Here is a 22,945-nt window from a genome sequence, read left to right as displayed (position 1 = left end):
GGCGGCTTCGAGCCGGGGGGTGCCCCGGAGGGGGCGTCCCCCCTGCCCCCGGCCGGGGGCCTCGCTGTCTGGCGGATCCGCGGCGGGAGGAAGGGAGTGGGACGGCCTGGGGCGCGAAGGGCGGCGGCGGCGGCGACCGGCTGGGGCGGCGGGGGGTTTTTGAAGCCGCCCCGGCCCCACCCAGGAAGCGCGCGGGGCGGAGGCGGCCCTCAGGGGGAGGGCATGGGGGGGGCCGGTCCACAGTCCTCATCTCGCGTGGGCGGGCTCCGAGGGGGGTCCCTTAAGCCCTGGGGGGAGGGGGCGGGCACCCGGCTCCGCCCCACCAACAGGGTGCTGCCTCCTGGCGGCTGAGCGCTACCAAAGCGGGCGGCTGTGCTGCGTGTGGCTTTGAGGACTGTGCGAGGGTCACCGAGGGAATAAAGACCCGGCGGGGAGGGCTCAATCAGAGGATGGGGACGCAGGGTACAGGGACTCCGAGGACGACCACCCCGAGTGGAGAGTGGGAAGCTGGGGCAGTGGGGGAGAGGGTCAGCCAGAAGACAGGGAGCCAGTGGGGAGAGGGGCACAGAGGAGGGGGACCCCCAAGGAGTGGGGGCCATAAGAGCATCACCCAGAGTGTGGAGCGGGTCAGAGGTTGAGGCAGAGGACAGGGGAAGGGGGCCTGAGGAAGGAGGGTGACAGTGAGAGGATGGGGCACTGGACATCCAACAGATGGTCAGAAAAGCACTCACATCTGAAAGAACTGCTCTCCTTTACTGAGCCCTTCCATGTGCCAACAGCTTCTCTGCACCCAACCCCTGTGAGCCCACACATTTACTGCCCCCATTTTACAGATGGGGAAACTGGACCTGGGAGGGGCAGCCACTGGGCTTGAGATGCTAGTCAGGATAGAAGCCACACCAGTCTTGGCTGGGGTCAGGTCTGACAGTCTCCAGAGCCCATGCTTCTGACCCCTGTGCCATCCTGCCCCTCACCGGGTGTCCAGAGATATGGCTGGGGGCCAGCGGTCCATACAGGGTCCTTCAGCATTCGACGCCATAACGATCGAAGTGGCGCAGCAGCAGGCCCAGCTCAAGGTGCACGGTGCCACCGGCAGCAGTGTGCAGGCGATAGCGGTCAGCCCCACTGTAGATGGCATCTCCATGCAGCAGCTGAGGCCCGCCACCCACGAAGGCCCTTGCCAGCTGCTCCCGCCAGCTGCCTAGGGGCCGCCATGTGGGGCAGTCCAGCTGGTGGGTGCCTGGACTGCTGGGCACATGGCAAAAGCCGTAGCCTGCAAGCTGGCAGCGGCCGAAGCTGTCCTGGGACCATACCTGGAGATGGAGTCGGGGCCAACCTGCAGCATAGGAGGAAGGGAGGCAAAGTGGGATGGGTACAGCCCAGCAGGAGCTCCTGAAGATCCCAGGCCCGTCCTTCCCCGCCAGGTTTCTGCCCCAGCCTCCTCTCTGGACTCCTACCCCCACAGAGCAACCAAAGGGATCCTTCTGAATCCGTATTCCTCCCCTGCTCAAAACCCTTCTATGATTCCCCAGTGCACTCAGTATAAAGTCCGACCTGAACATTCAACGCCATTTAGGTCTGGCATCTGTTGACTTCCCTCTCCGTGGCCTCTTCCTCTGTGTCCCCATCTCAGGGGAGCCCAGTCCCCAGGTGAGTATGTTGGGCCTTGCCCTCGATGCCTCCCTCGATGCCTCCCTCCTTCCCTCCCCGTGGCCACACCCTGTCCTCTTTTCTGGCCTCAGGGCCTTTTTTCCTGCTCCCTCCAATCCAACTTTCACCTGGCAGCTGGAAGCATCTTTCTCTCCCTTCCATAGGTTTCCCAGTGTCCTCACTCAGAATATAATTCAGCTCCTCAGCCCGTAGGCAAAGCCCTTGGAGACCCAGCTCCATTTCACCCTCCTTTCTGAGTCCCTCTGTGCTAAGCCCTGTTCTAGAAGCTGGAGACACAGCAGTGAACAGAGCAGACAAAAATTCCTGCCCTTGTGCAGCTGACGTCTTAAACAACGAACACAGTAAATACACAAATTATAGGGTACGTCAGATGGTGATAACTGCTCTGAAGACAAACAAGCTGGGTACGGTTGGGGTAGGCATGCAGTTTTTGTTTTTTTAATATTTATTTATTTGGTTGCACTGGGTCTTAGTTGCAGCAGGCAGGCTCCTTAGTCGTGGCATGCGAACTCTTAGTTGCGGCATGCATGTGGGATCTAGTTCCCTGACCAGGGATCAAACCCGGGCCCCCTGCAGTGGGAGCGTGGAGTCTTAACCACTGGGCCACCAGGGAAGTCCTGGCATGCAGTTTTAGAAAGGGGGTGATCAAGCAAAACTTTCCTGAGGTGACATCTGGGTGAATGTTTAAAGGAGGAGAGGGAGTGGGGGCTATGTGGATATCTAGGGAAGAACGCTCCCAGCAGAGGGAATAGCTAGTGCAAAAGCCCTGAGGTAGGAGCTGCCTGGTGGGGCCGATGTGGCTGGAGCAGAGTGAGATGGCGGAGAGGGGGAGGAGGTGACAGAATCAGATTGAGCAGGGCCTTGTGATCCATGGTAAGGTTTTGCCTTTTACCCTGAGTGAGATGGGGACCACAGAGGGTTCTGAGCAGAGGAGGAATGTTACCTAACTTAGGTGTTCACGGGGGGACAGACTTACGGGGTGAGGTGGGAATACCGGTAAAGAGGCTACTGTAATAGCCCAGTGAGAGGTGAGGGTGGACAGATCAGGGTGCTGGGAAGAGGGCAGGGGGAGTGGTGGGATTTAGGATTCATTTCAACGGTGGGGCTAATGGGATTTCCTGATGGACAAAATTGGGGCGGGTAGGAGAAAAGAGGAGGCAAGGATGATGCCCACATTCAGAGACTCGGGGTCCTTAAGAGCTGAAAGGACTGTTGCCTGCCTCACTTTCCAATCCATAACCCACAGGCAGCCAGAGGGATCTCTTAAAAGCAAAACCTGACTTGTCAATCACCTGCTCTGGCTCCCCAGTGCCTTCAGGATATGGCCTCCACTATGCGGCCTGGCATTCAAGGCCTTGCAATGGCCTGTCCCCTGTCCCCTGTCCCCTGCCACCTCACCCCCCGCAGTCCTCCTGCTCTCCGCGGGTCCTCCAAACGCCCCTGGCTCACTTTCCCCCTTGAGGCTTCCGCACATGGTTTTCTGCCCAGAACCCTCTTTCATCTTTCTGTTTTAATAGCTCCTACTCTCCTTTCACAGCAAAGCTCAAACATCCCCTTCCTCCAGGAAGCCCTCCCTGAACCCCCCAGCAGGGTCAGGCACCTCCGCTGGCCTCCCATAGCCCTTCAAGATCCCCCATCCCAGTCCTGCCCACTCTGGGTTACCACTGTCTGAGGGCAGCTCTGTCTCTCCCAAGGGATGATGAACTGTGTGGGGATAGGGCTGGGGAGCTGTCTCAATCACTGATATCTCCCTGGCATCACCTGACACAGGGCAGGCACTCAGTAACTATTATTTATATGGTAAAAATATATGGCATATTTACCTAGGCTATTTCCTGGAATCCACCCCTCTTTTTTTTTTTTTTTTTTTTTTTTTTTTGCGGTACGCGGGCCTCTCACTGTTGTGGCCTCTCCCGTTGTGGAGCACAGGCTCCGGACGCGCAGCCTCAGCGGCCATGGCTCACGGGCCCAGCCGCTCCGCGGCACGTGGGATCTTCCCGGACCGGGGCACGAACCCGCGTCCCCTGCATCGGCAGGTGGACTCTCAACCACTGCGCCACCAGGGAAGCCCCACCCTCTTTAATGACCCAAATGTTCTGCCAGAAGAGGTGTTCTGACCCCTCCTCCCCCACGTATTCACCTCCCCTCTGAGCAGCTGAGGGGCCCTACCTGCAGAATAGCCACCAGCCCTCACCTCTCTCTCTCATAACCCCTCCCAGCTTCCTGCTGATTGAAGACTCTCTTGCTTTGTCTCTGTGAAAGCCACCTCCCTCTCCCCCTGGCTCTCCCCTTGACCTTGCCCCGTCCACCCCTGCCTCTGCCCCACTCCTAATGCACTCTAGAGCCGGCCTGGGGAGGCCTCAGCTCACCCTCTCCAGGGCCAAGCCTGGTCAGGAAAGGAACCCAAACGGCATGGGGGCAGGAACAGCACTTGATGTTTCCAGTCTCCGCAGCACTGAGTGCCTCTAACCCACCTCCCCTTAGTCTAGCCTGGGGCCCAGGCCGGGAACTCACCTTGTAGGCCTTTGGTGGCAAAGTGCAGGTCGATGGGATGGGACCAGTAGGCCATGTCCCCTATCTGGGGGGTGTCCACCTGTGTCTGGCCCTCCCGCACGCCTGACAGGAGCTTCCATGCTGCCCCTGCAGTGAGAGCCAGGACACGGATGAGGCAGGGCGGGGTGGGAGGCAGCCATCAGGAAGGGGATCCCACTGTGGCTATAGGACCCCATTTCTCCCTGGCACTGGGGAGTGGAGGGTTGCAAAGCATGGACCCTGGAGCCAAATGTCTGGGTACAAATCCTGGCACTATTTCTTCCTGCCCATGCAACCTTGGGCCAGTTACCTTTCTCTGCCTCCGTCTTCCCATCTGTAAGGTGGGTGTAATAATAATGCATTCCTCCCAGGCTTGTGAGAAGATTAAATGAGTTAATACACACGAGGCACTGGGAACAGTGTCTGGGACACAGTGAGTGCCGGATGAGTGCTGGGGATCATTCTACTACAATTCTCACCCCACGTTTAGAGGCCTAGTCCAAGGACTAAGATGGAGCTGAGGCAGTCCTTCACAAGCAGAAGCACAGAGCAAATCGTGAACGGTGCGTCGTAATAGCAATCCTACTGAGGGTGATAATAATAGCAAAAATGCACCGACTGCGTACTAAATGCCAGACGCTGCGCTAAGCGCTTTAGTAATGAATTCATTTAATCCACCCTCTGGGACTCTTAATCCCCACCCCACCCCCAGTTTACAGACTCTCCTCCACAGGAGAGTCTACAAGGCCTTACATGGCCCGGCCTGTGCCCCCCCCAACCCCTTCCTGAACTCATCTCCCATCACTTTCCCCATTCCTCACCACCCTCTAGCCTCAATGGTCCTATTTCTTTCCCCTCCTCAGGGCCTTTGCACTGGCTGTTCCCTCTGCCCAGAAAACTCAGCTCCTGGATGTCCCTATGCCTGGCTTTTTTTCATCCTTCAGGGATCAGCTCAAGTGCCACTTTCACAGAGGGGTTCTCCCTCACCCTCCTATCCCAAAACTAACCAGTCCCTCTCACATCATCTCTCATCTCATTTCTTCCTAGTACCTAGTACACTACCTGTAATCATTGCACTCACGTCTTTACCTGCTTATTTCTTTTCTGTCTCCTCTGCTGTGAGCCCCGAGAGAGCAGGGATGTTGTAAACTACTGGATCCCTAGAACCTCAAACCCAGATCTTGGTACACAGAAGGTGTTCAATAAATGTTTGTTTTGGACAAATAAATGATCCTAGGAGGTGGGGGCCAATACAATCCCCATTTTGCAGGTAAAGAAACCTTTACCTTTCATTCCACAAACCTTTACTGAACACCTACTCTGTGCCAAGCACTGTTCTCCATGCTGGGGCTACAGCAGGACCGCAGCAGACCAAGGTCCCATGGTGGAGCTGATTCAAATGGAGCTCTGCTTTCGTTTTTAGGTTTTCGTTATTTTTTTTTTTTTTTTGGCTGTGCCACGCCGCATGTGGGATCTTAGTTCCCCGACCAGGGCTCGAACCCGTGTCCCCTGCAGGGGAAGCTCGGAGTCTTAACCACTGGACCGCCTGGGAAATCCCTCAAATGGAGCTCTGACTGACGGCAGAGACCAAGCCCTTTGTCTGACCGCGCCTTGGCTCTCTATTGGATTAACTGCCCCCTACCCCGCTTCTCCCTGACCGAGAGCCCCCTGAAATAATAAAAATCACGTCGGTTACTGCTCCCTTGCGGGCCAGGTGAGGAAAGCACCAAGCCTTGAGTCAGGGTCCTCACATACAAGACTTCCTAACACCCCTATGAAGGACAAATGGTCACGCTTTACAGATAAGAAAACTGAGGCTGCGAGAGGGAATAGCACTTGCCAGGGTCACAGCGCAGGTGAGTGGAGGAGGGCACTGGAAACCAAGTCTGATTCCAGGCCTTGCTTCTCAACCACCAACCTACCCACCAGTGAAATCGCAAAGAACCCCAGGCCTGAAAAGATGACGATGGCAATGGCCACACTCATTTCTTGGGCATTTATCTGTGCTAGGCAACATACCTAGGGCTTTAGGAACAAGAGCCCATCCAATTCTTACACAAGCCAGGCAAACACTTACTGAGGACTTACAAGTCTAGGCCCTCTTCTAAGTGCTACTGATATTCATTTAGTCCTCACAGCAACCCCATGAGGTAGTGCTATTATTCCCATTTCATAGACAGGGAAATCGAGGCAGAGACAAGTGGCCAGGGTCACATAATTAATAAGCAAGAGCTGGTTTTGAAGCCCAGGCAGTCTGTGCTCTTAACCTCGGCACTCTGCTGCCTCGGCCGCCATTAGCTTTATTTTCAGACAAGGAAACTGAGGCTCAGAGAGGTCAAGCCCAAAGGCTTCCAATCAATAGGCAAGGGAGTACGTATTTGAGCCCAGACCTGGTGGCCACCTGGTGGCCTGTGGCCCTAGCCGTCACACCACCCACCACACTATACTGCCTCTGATGGAGAGGCATGAACATTGAGACCTCCAAGGTCCCTCCTGGGCCTGTGTGGATGGACTTGGATAACTGTCAGAACAGGGTTCCTACATTCTCACAGAGAAATAGGAATACAGGAAGGTGGCCTCTCCTCTTCATTTCAACATGGAAACTTCCATTTTACATTAAGAGCTCAATACATGGAGATGGTTAAGCAAAGAGTTAAGATGGGGGAGGCACCAGAGCAGCCCTAAGACAGTGAATGAAGTCCAAGCAGTGTCGCTACCGCTGTCAAGTGTTTTGAGGACAGGGAGTGTGTGCTGGGGTAGCTGGGTGGGTCCAGCCTATAGTCTCATATCCTTAGGGAATGTGTGTTGAGAGAGTGGGAGTCTGAGTCCCCAGAGATGGGATGGGAAGGGATTAGAAGAAGGGAGCCTGAGACTCACATGAACAAAGCGTGGTCAGGGTTAGGAGTCCTGAGAGCCCATGGAAGCTGAGGATCAGGGACTGAGGTCAGGGGATCAAGGAAAGTAGGTGGAGGCGTCTAGGCTGCGGGGTCTTGGTGGGGAAATGAACCATGCCCGGGAATACCTGTGTGGATGCCCCACTTGCAGAAGAGGCTACTTTCCGAGAAACCGGTGGCCCCCATGATCTGCCCAATCACGTGCACCTCAGCCATGGCCCTGGGGAAAATATAATCACAGCCTTATGAGAAAAGTGTACAATTATCTCCACCTAATAGATGGGAAAACTGAGGCCCACCAAGTAAGGAGCAGTACTTGGGATTCCAAGCTAGTTTCGTCAAACCACTGAGGCTGCGGTCTTAACCATGATACTAACTGCCTCTCCAGGAGAGCCGCAGAAAAATGAGGGGCGAGAAACGGACGCTCCAAGGAGCTGGCATCTAACTCTGCCTGCCTCTAAAGAAACCTTTTCATCCCGCTCATTGCAGCAGAAAGTCCCGCCCCAGGGGCACATGGCTCCGCCCACAACACAAAGCACCGCCTCCTCGGGTCAGATTTCCGCCCCCCACCGCCATGAGGCGCATGCGTTCTAAGTGCAGGGCGCCTTAGCTCCACCTCTGAGCCCGCGCATGCGTTATTCCTACCTCAGAGCGTCTAACGGTTAGGAGAGGCGAAAGCGGGGATTGGAGTTCATGGACCTGACCTGTCCCTCTCTCCGCAGGCGCTGACTTCCCAGGCCTAGCTCGCGCCTCTCGCAGGACCTTCCCGGCAGCAAGATTGCTGAGACGCCAATCCCTCCGAAGCCGCGCCCGCCTCCCGGCTCCCTGGTTGTTGCTGGGGCAACGGCAGCCTCCTCCCCTGGCCTTGTCCCCGCCCTGCGGGTCGCTAATTGGCCCTAGCAATCTGTGGGGGCGGGGCTAACCTGTGATGGACACTTTATCTCCCCCCTCTCCATTTTGGGAAAGGCGTCTCTCCAACCGCGAACCACGGTTCAGCCATTTGCGGCGTGGCCTTATGTGGCCATCTTGAGCGTGGCTGAGGAAGTTTGTGCACCAACTGTTTGTCCCAGACACTCTCATAACAGAATAAGCAAATCCATCGATGTCCCGTGCCCCCCTAAAACTCTCTCTCAATCGGGGCCACAAGTCAGAGACTTGAGCCAGAGCCAGGGGGGAAATCTCCCTCACGTCATTGTGTGCATCCCCCTGCCTCATAACTGGAAAAAAAAAACCCTCATTCAGAGAAGTTGGGGAGGGGGTTCCTTTTTAGAATTCCTCCAAGCTCCTCAAGAACTGATAAATTTAACTCCCTTCACTGTTGGTGCTGATTCTGAGCAAGCAGGGGGTGGGTTGGGGGAAGGGGTATGAGAAACGAGGAACTGAGGCCTCTTTATCTGCAAAAAATCCTGTTTTTGAAGACTGGACTCTGTCAGTGACTTGTGACCTTGCACAGCTCTAGGTCTCAGTTATCGCATCCATGTAATGGACACAAGGGGAATGACTGAGTCAGAGGCACTCACACATTGTGATTTCCTGAGCCGGTGCCTTCCCCACCGTAGTTCGTGCCTTATTCCTCCAGCCCAGACCGGGAGTCCAAAAGGAACTTATTCCTCTCCTTTTTGCAAAACGGGGACTGCAAAAGTTAGAGTCACCAGCTGAAAATTATAGGGAGAGGGCAACGTTTCAGTAGGATGGTATTTATATAGATAAAATAATTCAATAGGTATACAATTCAATAATATTTCACTAATAGGTATATTTGAAAGCTACCATTTATCGAGTGATTTCTCCGTGCCAGCAGCTGTAAATTGATTGTTTTGCATGCATGATCTCCTTTAATCCTCACAGATATCCCACAGGGTGGGTAATTATCAGCCTTACTTAAGATGAAGAAATTAGGGCAAAATCGTTTGCCTTAAACCAAATTGATGGGCTTCCCTGGTGGCGCAGTGGTTAAGAATCCCCCTGCAGGGGACACGGGTTCAAGCCCTGGTCCAGGAATATCCCACATGCCGCGGAGCAACTAAGCTCCTGCACCACACTACTGAGCCTGCGCTCTAGAGCCCTTGAGCCACAACTACTGAAGCCCGCACGTGCCTAGAGCCTGAGCTCGGCAGCAAGAGAAGCCACCGGCGATGAGAAGCCGGCGCGCCGCAACGAAGAGTAGCCCCCGCTCGCCGCAATTAGAGAAAGCCCACGCGCAGCAACGAAGACCCAACGCAGCCAAAATTAAAATAAATAAAAAATAAATTTATTTTTAAAAAACCCAAATTGATTATAGCTCTGTCTCACTCCGTCCCCACACCTTATGTTCTTAACTTCCTGCTGTCCTGCCTCTCTTGGATACACATCTCCCAGTATCAAAGGAATATGGAGGTTATGGGTGTCATCCTCAACTCCATCACTTACCACGTCCAACCAGTCATCAAAGTCCCGTACATGGGACTTCCCTGGTGGTCTAGTGGATAAGACTCCACGCTTCCACTTCAGCGGGCATGGAGTTCGATCCCTGGTTGGGGAACTAAGATCCTGCATACCACGTGGCATGGCCAAAAAACAAACAAAAGTCTCACACCATGCTCCTTCTTAAATATTTTTTTCTTCAGTTGTTTTCTTTCCCACTGGTTGACATTAGTGATTAAGACAATGCTTCCCAGTTCAACTACCTGGATTTAAGTCTTAGCTCTAGCTCTTCTGTGTGACCTTTAGCCTCTCTGTACCTTAGTTTCCTCATCTGTAACGTGAGAATGAGTGATGGTACCCACCTTGTTAGATTATTGTCAGGATTTAATGAATGTATGAAGCTGTTTTAAAATATGTCCACAGATTCTTTGACACTCCTTCTTTCACTAGATGGAGCCTAATTTCCCTCCTCTTGAGTATAGGCTGCACTTTGTAACTTGCTTCTAACCAGCAGAATATGGTAGAAGTGTTGCTGTGTGACTTCTTAGACTAAGCCATAAAAGGCATTGAGGCTTCTTCATCCACCTCTCTATTGAATGGCTCACTTTGAGAGAGACCAGCCACCATTTGTGACAGCAGTGAAGCAGCCAGCGGAGAGACCCAAATGGAGAACAACCGAGGCCCCTTGCCAACAAACCAGCACCCTGTGAGTGACCCATCTTGGAAGGACATCTTTCAGCCACATCAAATCTTCCAGTGACTGTTGCACCCGGCCAACATGCTGACTGTAGCTTCACGACACCCTGAGCGAGAACCAGCCAGGTAAGCCATCAACAGATTCCTAACCAACAGAAACTGTCTGACGGTAAATGTTTGTTTATTTATTTATTTATTTAGGCTGTGTTGGGTCTTCTTTGCTGCGTGCGGGCTTTCTCTAGGTGCGGCGAGGGGTGGCTTCTCCTGTTGCGGAGCACGGGCTCTAGGGCGTGCAGGCTTCAGTAGCTGTGGCTCGCGGGCTCTACAGCACAGGCCTAGAGCGCAGGCTCAGTAGTTGTGGCACACAGGCTTAGTCACTCCGCGGCATGTGGGATCTTCCTGGACCAGGGATCGAACCCCTGTCCCCTGCATTGGTAGGAGGATTCTTAACCACTGCGCCACCCGGGAAGTCCCTGTTTGTTGTTTTAAGCCACTAAGTTTTGGGGGATAATTTGTTATGCAGAAATAATAACGAATACAAATGCCTAATGAAATTAGAGCAGGGCCTGGCACATAAGAGGCACTATAAATGTTTGTTATTATTGATGGTTTTTATTGTTTATGTTGTTGTTACTGAAATGGCATATTTTACATTTTTTTTACGAGCACACTGAATATGTACTTTTTATGCTTTTTTAAAAAATTTATTGATCTTAATTATTTATTTTTGGCTGTGTTGGGTCTTCGTTGCTGCGCGCGGGCTTTCTCTAGTTGCGGTGAGCGGGGGCTACTCTTAGTTGCAGTGCGCAGGCCTCTCATTGTGGTGGCTTCTCTTGTTGCCGAGCACGGGCTCTAGACGCACGGGCTTCAGTAGTCGTGGCTCACAGGCTCTAGAGCACAGGCTCAGTAGTTGTGGCGCACAGGCTTAGTTGTTCCGCGGCATGTGACATCCTCCCAGACCAGGGCTGGAACCCATGTCCCCTGCATTGGCAGGCGGATTCTTAACCACTGCACCACCAGGGAAGTCCCTGTACTTTTTATTCTTAAAGTTTTAAAAATTGTGATAAAATACACATAACATAAAATTTACCATTTTCACCATCTTTACGTGTACAATTCAGTGGCATTAAGTACGTTCACATAATTGTGCAACCAATCTCTAGAACTCCTTTCATCTTACAAAACTGAAACTCTGTACCCATTAAACAAAAACTCCCCATCCCTCCCTTCCTCTAGCCCCTGGAAACCACCTATTTACTTTCTATTTCTATGAATTTGACTACTCTAGGTGCCCCATCTGAGTAGAATCATTATTTGTCCTTTTATTACCGGCTTATTTCATTTAGAGTAATTTAGCATAATGTCCTCAAGGATCATCCATGCTGTAGTGCATGTCAGAATTTCCTTTTTGTTGTTTTTAAGTGTATGACAATTATTTATTTATTTTGAAGTATGATTGACCTACAACACCATGTTAGTTCCAGGTGCACAGCATAACGATTCAGTATTTCTATACACTACAAAATGGTCATCAAAGAATTTCCTTCCTTTTTAAGGCTAAATAATATCCCATTGTATATATACACCCCATTTGCTTTATCCATTCATCTGTCGATGTATAGTTGGGTTGCTTCCACCTTTTGGCTATTGTGAATAACGCTGCTATGAACACGGGTGTACACATGTCTCTTCAAGACCATGCTTTCAGGACTTCCCTGGTGGCACAGTGGTTAAGAATCGTCCTGCCAATGCAGGGTACATGGGTTTGATCCCTGGTCTGGGAAGATCCCACATGCCTCAGAGTAATTAAGCCCATGCACCACAACTACTGAGCCTGCATTCTAGAGCCCACGTGCCACAACTACTGAAGCCCGCGTGCCACAACTACTGAACCCGCATGCCACAACTACTGAAACCTGTGCGCCTAGAGCCCATCTCTGCAACAAGAGAAGCCACCACAGTGAGAAGCACGCACACTGCAATGAAGAGTAACACCCCCTTCACCACAACTAGAGAAAGCCCACACACAGCAACGAAGACCCAACACAGCCAAAAATAAATCAATTTATTTTAAAATTTTATTAAATTTATTTTTTTAAAAAAAGACCCTGATTTCTGTTCTTTTGGGTATACACCCAGAAGTGGAATTGCTGAGTCATATGATAATTCTATTTTTAATTTTTTGAGGAAGTGCTGTACTGATTAACAGAGTGACTGTTCATATTCTTTTACATCTTGCTTTTTTTTTTTTGGCGGCGCTGCACAGCTTGTGGGATCTTAGTTCCCTGACAGGGATTGAACCCAGGCCCTCGGCAGTGAAAGCTCTGAGTCCTAACCACTGGACCACCAGGGAATTCCCACACCTTGCATTTTTCACTCAGTGATACATCTTGGAAAGTTATCCATATCTTTAGATCTAACTCGCTCTTTTTCAAAAATAAATATTTTGAAGTGTACAGAAAAGTGCACAAATCATAAGTGAACAGCTGAATTAAATTTCATAAACTGAACACACCTGGTAACCAGAACTCAGTTCATGAAAACAACATGACCAGTCCCTCCAGGATGCCCTTCATGCCTGTTCCAGGATGCCCCCAAAGGAAACCACTAACTGGACTTCTAAAAATATGGATTAACTTTGCATGTTTTCGTACTTTATATAAATGAAATCTCGCAATATGCATTGTTTTGTGTCTGCTGTCTTTCGCTCGGTGCTTTTTTTTTTTTTTTTTTTTTTTTGCGGTACGCGGGCCTCTCACTGTTGTGGCCTCTCCCGTTGTGGAGCACAGGCTCCGGACGCGCAGGCTCAGCGGCCATGGCTCACGGTCCCAGCCGCTCCGCGGCATGTGAGATCTTCCCAGACCGGGGCACGAACCCGTGTCCCCTGCATCAGCAGGCGGACTCTCAACCACTGCGCCACCAGGGAATCCCTGCTCAGTGTTTTGTTTGTGAAATTCATCCCATGCTATTGCATGTGACTGTAGCTCTTTCATTCTCATTGCTATGTAGTTTCCTCTGTGTGAAGATGCTACACTTTATCCATCTGTTGATGGGAATTTGTTTTTTGGTGGACATATGTTCATATCTGATTGGACTGCAATTGCTGGGTCATAGGATACGTTCAGCTATAGTAGAAACTGCCCAACAGTTTGCCTAGTGGTTGGACCAATTTGGATGCCCACCAGCAGTGTATGAGAGTTTCCCCACTCTATATCCTCACCAACACTTCCTGGTGGTGTCTTCTTTCATTTAGCCATTCTGGTGGGTGTATATTGGTATCGCACTGTGATTTTAATTTGCATTTCCCTAATGATTAGTTGAGTAACTTTTTTTTTTTTTTTTTAAATTAATTCATTTATTTATTTATATTTTTGGCTGTGTAGGGTCTTCGTTTCTGTGCGAGGGCTTTCTCTAGTTGCAGCGAGCGGGGGCCACTCTTCATCGCCGTGCACGGGCCTCTCACTGTCGTGGCCTCTCTTGTTGCGGAGCACAGGCTCCAGACACACAGGCTCAGTAGTTGTGGCTCACGGGCCCAGTCGCTCCGTGGCATGTGGGATCTTCCCAGACCAGGGCTTGAACCCGTGTCCCCTGCATTGGCAGGCAGATTCTCAACCACTGCGCCACCAGGGAAGCCCTTGAGTAACTTTTTAAATGTTCCTCTCTCCCTTGGATTTCCTCTTTCTGTGAAGTTGTGTTCAATTCTTTTGCTTGCTTTTCTGCATACATACACACACACACACACACACACACACATATATTATATTCGTAAATATAATTCATAATATTATATTAGTAAAATTCTCCTAAGAACAAGGGGATCCTCCTATATAACCATAATACCAATTTAACATTTCCCCAAGTATCAGTTTAAGATTGATAGAAAACTATCATCTAATTTATAGTTTATGTTCAAATTTCTCCCATTGTCCCAATAACATACCTTGTCACCATCTGCTTTCCATCCGGGATCACACTTTGTTTAGTTGTCATGTTTCTTTTTTTTTTTTCGGTACATGGGCCTCTCACTGTTGTGGCCTCTGCCGTTGCGGAGCACAGGCTCCGGACGCGCAGGCTCAGCGGCCATGGCTCACGGGCCCAGCCACTCCGCGGCATGTGAGATCTTCCCGGACCGGGGCACGAACCCGCGTTCCCTGCATCGGCAGGCCGACTCTCAACCACTGCGCCACCAGGGCAGCCCTGTCATGTTTCTTTAGTCACCTTTAATCTAGAACTGGCTGCCAGCTTTTAAATTTTTGTTATTGTTTTGGCTTTCATGACACTGACATTTTTAAAGTGTACAGACCAAGTACTTTATAGAGTGTCCCTCAGTTGGGCTTTGACCCATGTTTTCTCATGATTCAATTCGGATGATGCATTTTTGGCAGAAAAACATCACAGAGATGATGTTGTGTCCTTTTCGGTGCATATCAGGAGGCACACGATGTTCATTTGTCCCGATACTGGTGATGTTAACTTCTATCACCTGGTTTTAGGTGGTGTCTGCTGGTGTTGTCCGTTAATACTATTTTTTTTCCCTTTGTAATTAAGTAATCTGTGGGAGGATATTTTGAGATAAATAAATATCCTGTTCCTCATCAAACTTTCACTCAGTGGTTTAGGCTTCTGTTGATGATCCTGGCTGGAATTTTGTGTTTAATATTCCAGGACCATCACAAACCCCAAGAGGCCTGGGCCTCTAGTGACATCCTGGAAGGGGTGGGGAGACTGTACGAGGCTGATGGTGGCCAGAGAGATCTGTTGGAAGTGAATAAATCTCTACGGTGGCCTAGGGGGTCGAAGGGACCCACATTGCTCAGGGATTTGGTAAAAAACTGAGGCTGGTGAGAATTCATGCCCTCACCCTACAAATATGTATCAAAGTCCTGCTTGGGGCCAGGCACTGTTCTAGGCCCTGAGGCACAGCAGTAAACAAAAGAGATCAAATCCCAGCCAAGCTGGAGCTGGCACTGGTGGGAGGATTCAAACCAGCAGAAATATGTAATATGTTTCATAGTGATAAGAGCGAGGTTAAGGAGATACAGAGTAACAAGTGTGTCTCTCCCCATTAAACAGTTCTGCCTCCTCTCCTTCTCATCTATGCTCCTGTGGGTCTCCCTGCCTGTTGTCTGCCAGAAACTCTGGCTGAGCCAAGGTCACTTCCAGACACTGTCTGTTCTCCCCAGGAGTGGGGCCTGTACCAGCTTCAGCGTCTGGACTCTTGGCACGGAGCCCCAGAGCCCTGGAGCGAGGGAACGCTGGCCTGCCCCACATCAGGAAGGGAATCCTCCAGTTTGGCTGTCTGGGACTGGTGAGATGGAGGGCTTCCGAGAAAGAGAAGCCAGTGCAAGCTGGGTGGCCTCCCTGAAGGAGGTGGAGGACTGCCGGGCGAGAAGAGTTCCTTAATTTGAAGACGGATGTAAACAATTATATTCCTAACACCATCAAACACGTTCAGAGTGCCTAGTTTGGGGCAAATGTTGGACATTTGTTATGGCATCTAATCTAAGTGCTTTATATATGTTATCACAGCTAAGAGGCAGGGGGTATTTACGCTATTTCACAGATGAAGAAATTGGGGTTCAGAGAGGTGATGCCATTTTCCAGAGGTCACACAGCGAGTGCTTTGAAGAGCCTGTAAAGGAACTCAGGTCTGTGTGGGTCCAAACACTAACTCATAACCACCACCTGTACCACCTGCTAAGCAGCCATCCCTGGCCCACTCCCAGCACCGCCCCTTTCCCTGGAAGCCCCCGCCACACCTTCTGCCTCTGCTTTCTCCCCTCCACTTGGGCCGGCAAGAAATACAGCCCTGGGTTACAATCTGCGGGTCGGTCCTAGTACCAGTTGTTTACCTTGGCCAAGTGAGCACACATCTCTGAGCCTCAGTTTCCTTAACTGCCTAATAGGGATAGAAATAGAGCTACTGAGAGGAGTCCGTGCGTTGATGAACTTAGGGTATCTAACCCCCGCGCCGGGCGTAGTCTGCACTCAGTGACCCGGCGGCACGCTTTTAGGCAAGTTCTAACTCTCTGCGCCCGTTTCGTCCTGGCACGACAAGACAATCAATGATAGTGCCTCTTAGGTCGTTCTCGGGAATAAACGTGTATGTGTACATGTAAAGCACTAAGAACCGTGCCCACAGTTAGCCGGGGTTGCTGTTTTTACTGTTGGGGACGGGGGAGGGCAGTGGGATGGAAGCAGGGCCAAGCCAGGAAGGCTCTGGAGAATCGGGGCGCCCCGTCCTCCGTCCTGCAGCGTTTGGGTCTAGGTTCGGGATGTCAGGGCCCGCTGACCTCGGAGACCTCCGCCTGCTCCTCCGCACCCAGGATGGCAAGGGCCAGCGCCGGGCGCTGACGTCGGCCTTCAAGGCCCCATTCCCCTCCCCCCACCCCGCCCACCGCGGCCTCCTCTGAGGGCGGAGCCCGGGAGCCCACCGCCCCGCCCCTGCGCGCCGCGGGCCCGGGGCGCTGAGAGGGGCGCGCAGCGGAGCTCTCAGACCCCGTACCCCGAGGCCCAGACCCCTAGGAGCGCGGGGCTCGCTGAGTTCCCCCACCCTGAGCGGCAGGATCGGGGAGGGTGTCGGTGCGGAGAGCCCAGGAGGTCCCGGCCTATAGCCGTGGGCTGTGAGAGGCGCAGCTGGGGGGTGGGGGTACCGCTCTTCTCCCGGGTCCTGGCGCTGGGGACAGGGAGGCAAAACCTTGGCCAGGAAATCGGCTCAAGCCAGGTTTGGACTGAGGGCGGGAGACTTGGGGACCCCCGCAGGGGGATTGTGAGGGCGAGAATAGTCTCCGTGGTTGAGTTGTGTGGTCGGTTGGTGGTGTTATGGGGGAAGTGTGCAAAGGTGGATTCTGGTAAAACAGGAGGTTGTAGCGGAGCGGGTGAGTGTGGGCCATGGATGTGGGTGGAGAAAGAGGGGTGTGTGGCCCCGGGTGTTTGGGCAGATGTGCAAGGGAAGTGATGGGGACAGGGGAGAGTGTCCAGGCTGCATGTGTGGGAAGCCTGTACATATATGTGCATCTGGGGAGAATCTGATGCTGGGGGGATTAGTATGAATGTGCAAGGAGTTATTTGGGGTGAGTGAGTAAGACCTTTGGGAGCTCGTGTTGTTTGGGGCAAGTATGCAAACAGTCCCTTGGGATGTGAATGTGCACAGGTGGAGGTGGGGATTGGGCTTGTCTGGATGGGTATGTGTGGCAGGTATTGAGAGTGTGCAGGCTTGGGGGCACAGGCGGTGTGTGAACTAAGCATCATTGGGGATGGGTGTGGGGGAGAGGGATGAGAGTGTCAACCCAGGATGGGTGTGTAGTTCATGGGCCAAGTAAGTGTGTAAGGCATGGTTTGGAATAAATGTGCAACAGGTATGTGGTTTTTGCCTGAGGAGAGAGAAGCCCTGGAACTGAATGTCCAGAGTCCTGAGTTCTCGTCACAACTTAGACCAACCTCTGTTACTCTCTGGGCCTCGGTTTTACTATCTGTAAAATGGGTCTGCGGATGGTTCAGCTACCTAGTCTCTGCCTGGAGTCTCTCCAAAGCCAGGAGTCAGGGGAAGGATAAAAGTGAGACTTTTACAACTTGTCTTTTTCTTTCCCCTACTCCCAGGAAGCCCCTCTGGGAGCCTCTCCCGAGCCATGGACAACCCCAGTCTTCCAGATCTCCAACAGCCTCTGCTGGTGGGTGTAGGCGGTGAGCCCCCTGTCCAGAAGCCTGGCGAGCCTGAGCCAGGGCCTCCCTTTCGAGAGACAGCCTTTGCAGAATCACTGAGGGATTGGCAGTTCCTGCCACCATCTCTTCCTTCTGTGAGTGCTGTACTTGGGGAGCCAGGGCTCCCTGACCTTGAGGTAGGAGCAGGACCACTAAGGTAGGCTCCTTAGTGGGAGCTGGGGGAGGGGCTGGAGGTGAATCCAGCTGTGGCCAACATCCGGCAGGCTGCTGGCCAACTCCAGCTGCCAGCTGCTGGCCAGGAGTCTCACTTCGCAACTGCGTTTGGCCTTCCTGGGTTTCCAGGTGTGGTTTTTCCTGTTCTCCATCCCCCCTGGCTTCTTTACCTTTTTCTCTCCAGATTCATCTCTCATCTTTGTTCCCTTTGTGTCTGTTTGTCTTCCCTCTGATTTCTGACCCCCCTGTTCTCTATCAGTCCATGTCTTTCCAAAGCTGATGCATCTCTGTGCCTCTGTTTGCCCTGGTCTCTCTCTCTTTCTCTCTTTTCCAATTAATGTCATTTTTTATAATTTCTTATTCCTTGTGCGTATTGTCAAGCTTGTCTTTTATCTGCTAAACATGGTTTTCCAGTTGCTATTGCCACATAAGAAATCACCCCAAAGCTTAGTAGCTTAAAACAACAACAATCATTATCATGGCTCATGGTTTCCACGGGTTGGGAACTTGGGAAGGACTTGGGTGTTTCTGCCTCAGGGTCTTTCATGAGGTTGCGGTCAGCCAGTGGCTAGAGCTGGAACAGTCAGGGTCTGAAGCAGCTGGGGTCTGGTTGACTAAACTCTCTCTTTATGTAGTCTCAGGGCTTCTGCAGGAGTCTCCCCATGTGGGCTGGTTTGGGCTTACAGCACGGCGCCTTCAGGGCAGCCAAGACTCCTTATGTGCCTCCAGCCTCCGGCAGGAGTGTTTCAGCAAAGCAGAAGCTGCCTCACCTTTTCTGACTTACGCTTGCAAGTCGCACTGCATTACTTCCACCACATTCTATCAATTACAAATGAATCATAGCCTTCCCAGACTCAAGGAAAGTGGACATAGACCTCACCCCTGATGAGATTATCAGTAAGAAGAGCATGTGGGAGGGGAGAGATGAGTGTGGCCATTTTGGGAAACACGGGTCTGCCCCACTGTGGCAGTAAGCTTCACTTTGACATGGTTTGTGTCAAAGAATCCCATTATTTGAAGACCTTGAGGGCCTTATTACCTAGCTCTCCTCCGTGGTTCCTGTCTGCCTGGTTATCTTTGCATGCTGGTCACTGTATTTGAAAAATTGTTTTGAGAATGAAAGTACCTTCCTCAGGAGAGGATTTGGTTTGCTTTTGTCAGCTGTCTGGGGGTACTACCAGTGAAAGATCATTTTTAATCTAGTTCAAGGTCTGAATGAAAGGTTAATTTTTCATTCAGGGATTGGTAAATGCCTGCAGGGCGGAAGGGGCCTTCTCTGTTCATTTGACCTCTCTGTTAAATTAACCTTGATTTTCACTTCAGTTTTGGCTTTACAGTAACTCCTTAAAGTCTTGTGAGCTATTTGATGCAAGATTTAAAAATATATATTTTTAACCTAGAACCTGTAGTTTCAGCAGGCAGGTTTGTCCTAGTAATTTAGGCCACCAGAGCTGGCTCCCCTAATCGCCATCTTTTTGCAGGTTCCAGTCTCCACTTCAGCGGTTTTTAACTCAGAGCTTATAAGCAGCTGTAGTATCCATGAGTGGACCTGTGAGCTTGAAATTGAACTCAAAGCTTTTGAGTGTGGGTGAGGCTTTTCTCTGGAGACAGGGTCCAGAGCTTCCCGTCAGAGGGATCCAGGATGTGGGCAAGTGAAGGGCCTACGTCTTGGAACATTTTTCTCTCTTGGTGTCTTTGGGGGCATGGGGAGTGGAGCAGTGGGGCAAGGAGGATGGGTGGAGATGACCACTTAGGCTGTCTCCTGCCCATAGGATGTGTCATCCAGTGACAGTGACTCGGACTGGGATGGGGGCGGCCTTCTCTCCCCACTCCTACCCCACGACCACCTTGGCTTGGCTGTCTTCTCCATGCTGTGCTGTTTCTGGCCCGTGGGCATTGCCGCCTTCTGCCTGGCCCAGAAGGTCAGTCTGTGGGTGGAGCTGGGAGGGGGTTGGATAGAGAAGAGAAAAATGCATTCGAAAGAAAAGAAAAAAAGAGGAGGCATACTTGGGGGGAAAAAAAAAGTGATGGAGAAAGGATTTACATAGAAACATTCAGGGGTAAAATGAGGCATTTTTCACAGAGGGCAGCCCAGAGTGGTGGTTAAGAACCTGAGCTCCAATCCTAGGCCTGCCACCCTCTGGTAAGGTTGTGGGCAAGCCACTTAAACTCCTGGTGCCTCATTTTCCTCATCTGTAAAATGGGAACGAATAATTCCTGCCTCAGGGTCATTGTGAGGCTCAGCGAGTTAGAACTGTGGCATATAGTAATATATGCCTATTTTTATTAATCACCCAGTATCCCCAGTGCCCAACTGTGCCTGACCCACAGTAGCTGCTCCCTATGTTTTTGGAACATATGAATGAATACATGGGTGTGTTGGGTGGGGGAGGGTCGGGCTGTGGGAAGCAGGGTGGGATGAGGGGATACCTGAGTCACCGCTGCCCAACGCCTCCACAGACCAACAAGGCTTGGGCCAAGGGGGACGTCCAGGGGGCAGGGGCCGCCTCCCGCCGCGCCTTCCTGCTGGGGGTCCTGGCCGTCGGGCTGGGCGTGTGCATGTACGCGGCCGCCCTGGTGACCCTGGCCGCCTACCTCGCCTGCCGGGACCCGCCCTAGTTGCCCCTGCGGTCCCCACTGTGAACCCAGGGGCCGGCCGCCCAGCGCGTCCGCGGTCGGAGTGGAGAATCCAGGTGGATGAGGCGGCGGCGGCAGCAGCGTCCAAAAATGGGGAGTGAGTCGGTTCTCCCCCTCCCCCGCACCACCCTTCCTGGAGGCCGCAAACAGCGATTAAACACCAGACACTCCTGCCGCCAAACCTGTGTCTGTCTGTGTGGGAAGGCGGAAGGGACGGGCCGGAGTGACAGGGTGCCCCCCGGGGTGCTTCCGGACACCTCGGAGCCAGAGAAGAGGGAATCCGAGGAAGCTCGGCGGGCTTCCAAATTGCAAAATAGTCTCTTCACGACGTGGGTGATACGTAGGGAATTAGAGAAAGCCAGGTTCCAAGGCCTTCCTCCTCCAAGTTCACTGTGTAACCTCTGCCCACGCACCTCCTGAGCCTCACTTTTCCTCATCTGCAAAATGGGACTAATTTATCCCACACCTGGAGCAGTTCTGAAGACTAAATGAGTCGTACAGTGTAAACAGCAGCCTCCCCCAGAGCTCCTTCGCCAGCAAATGGCAGAATCCAACTCAGACTGCCTTACACAACAAAAGGGAAGCTGAGGGAGAACTGGATTGAGGGCCTCAGATAAAATAGTCTGGTCTCCCCATCTCTTGGCTTCACTGCACAGGCTCCGCCTCGTGGGGGAGGAAAATGGAGCAGGCAGCTCTGGTACCCCAAAGGTCCTCTTCCCCAGGCACCCTCTCAGTGGCCCACCCGGGCTAGGAGGCAGCCCCATCACATAGCCTGAGATTGGGAGGGATGGGGCCTTCAGGCCTCAAAGTGCTGGCACTCTGGCAGGCAAAACAGCCCTGGTTCTGAGCTTATCAGAGGTACAGTAAATGGAGCCTGATATTACCAAGTAATAAACAGAGAGTGGTTTAGTTTTGTCATTCCACTTAATGCCAGGGAAGTCCCTGGGTCTGGACTCTTGAGTGGGGCCCATGCTCCACCACTTAACTAGCTGGTGACCTCTGGCAGTTAACTGGCTTCTGAGCTTGTTCCCTTACCTTATTCTTCTCTCTTTTTTGCGGTACATGGGCCTCTCACTGCCGTGGCCTCCCCCGCCGCAGAGCACAGGCTCCAGATACGCAGGCTCAGCGGCCGTGGCTCACGGGCCTAGTTGCTCCGCGGCATGTGGGATCTTCCCGGACCAGGGCACGAACCCGCGCCCCCTGCATCATCAGGCAGAACCCCAACCACTGCGCCACCAGGGAAGCCCTCTTTCTTGAATTTTATTTATATTTTTGGCTGCGTTGGGTCTTCGTTACTACACGCAGGCTCTCTCTGGTTGCGGCGAGCGGGGGCTACTCTTGTGGAGCACGGGCTCTAGGCACGTGGGCTCAGCAGCTGTGGCACGTGGGCTCAGTAGTTGTGGCTCAAGGGCTGTAGAGCACAGGTTCAGTAGTTGTGGTGCACGGGCTTAAGTGCTCCTTGGCATGTGGGATCTTCCCGGACCAGGGCTCGAACCCATGTCCCCTGCATTGGCAGGCAGATCCATAACCACTGCGCCACCAGGGAAGTCCCTTGTTTCCTTACCTTAAAACAGACTGTAACAACAGCCACACCTCACAGGGTTGTCGTGTGGGTAAAGGCAGCATTCAGAGCCAGATTCCCCTCTGAGGCCCACGAAGGCCACTGCCTCCCTGACCATCTCCTTACTCTCCTTAGTCCTCTGCTCCCACTGGCCACCTTGCTGGTCCTTGAACCTCTGCCCGTCTCTGCCAGGGGGTCCTCCCCCAACATGTCCACGAGTCCCTGAGTTCGTCCCTGGCCTCTTCCTGGGCTTCCCTCAGATGTTCCCCTCTCCATGGAGGTGTCCTCGACTGATGTATTAAATCTGCCCTCCCCCGACTCACCTAAACCCATCTTCCCTGTTTGTTTTTCAATAGCATCCATCATCCAAAAAACACCAATTTTATTTGTCCATTACATCACTGCTCCTCGAACCTGGGATGTGGGCCTCATTCACTGCTGAGGCCTCAGCACCCAGCAGGGCCTGCACACTCTAACGGCAGTCCCACTTCACCGGGCTGTTAGAATGAGTAGTCAGTCAATAAATGCACCATCCTACTAGTGTTTTCCTGGGGTGGGGTGGAGTCTGTGCCCCCCTGGGCCCAGGGGCTGGCTATAGCCACTTCCTCAGCAGGGCTGGGCTACCAGTTTATTTGATGCTGGAGGTGGTGGGAGGGGCAGCTTGCCCCAGTGTGCC

The 22,945-nt window shown here is 52.4% G+C and overlaps 2 protein-coding genes across 2 annotated transcripts; one reads left to right on the top strand and one right to left on the bottom strand.

The window, feature by feature from the left end:
- Window positions 1-735: 735 nt before the first annotated feature.
- On the bottom strand, window positions 736-7,934 carry B9D2 (B9 domain containing 2). Its single transcript, XM_065899332.1, has 4 exons — window positions 7,802-7,934; window positions 7,226-7,317; window positions 4,186-4,311; window positions 736-1,336 (listed from the first exon to the last, which is right to left on the bottom strand). The coding sequence occupies exons 2-4, from the start codon at window positions 7,311-7,313 to the stop codon at window positions 1,023-1,025; spliced, it is 528 nt and encodes a 175-aa protein (XP_065755404.1). The 5' UTR covers window positions 7,314-7,317; window positions 7,802-7,934; the 3' UTR covers window positions 736-1,022.
- Window positions 7,935-17,824: 9,890 nt separating this feature from the next.
- On the top strand, window positions 17,825-20,690 carry TMEM91 (transmembrane protein 91). Its single transcript, XM_065898499.1, has 3 exons — window positions 17,825-18,034; window positions 19,844-19,993; window positions 20,532-20,690. Exons 1-3 carry the CDS (start codon window positions 17,825-17,827, stop codon window positions 20,688-20,690), a joined length of 519 nt encoding a protein of 172 aa, XP_065754571.1.
- Window positions 20,691-22,945: the final 2,255 nt, after the last annotated feature.

The sequence above is a fragment of the Phocoena phocoena genome, chromosome 20 (assembly GCF_963924675.1).
Source record: "Phocoena phocoena chromosome 20, mPhoPho1.1, whole genome shotgun sequence".
NCBI classification, from domain to species: Eukaryota; Metazoa; Chordata; class Mammalia; order Artiodactyla; family Phocoenidae; genus Phocoena; species Phocoena phocoena.
Note: the sequence above shows the minus strand (reverse complement) of the source record. Positions and strands in the feature narration are given on the sequence as shown.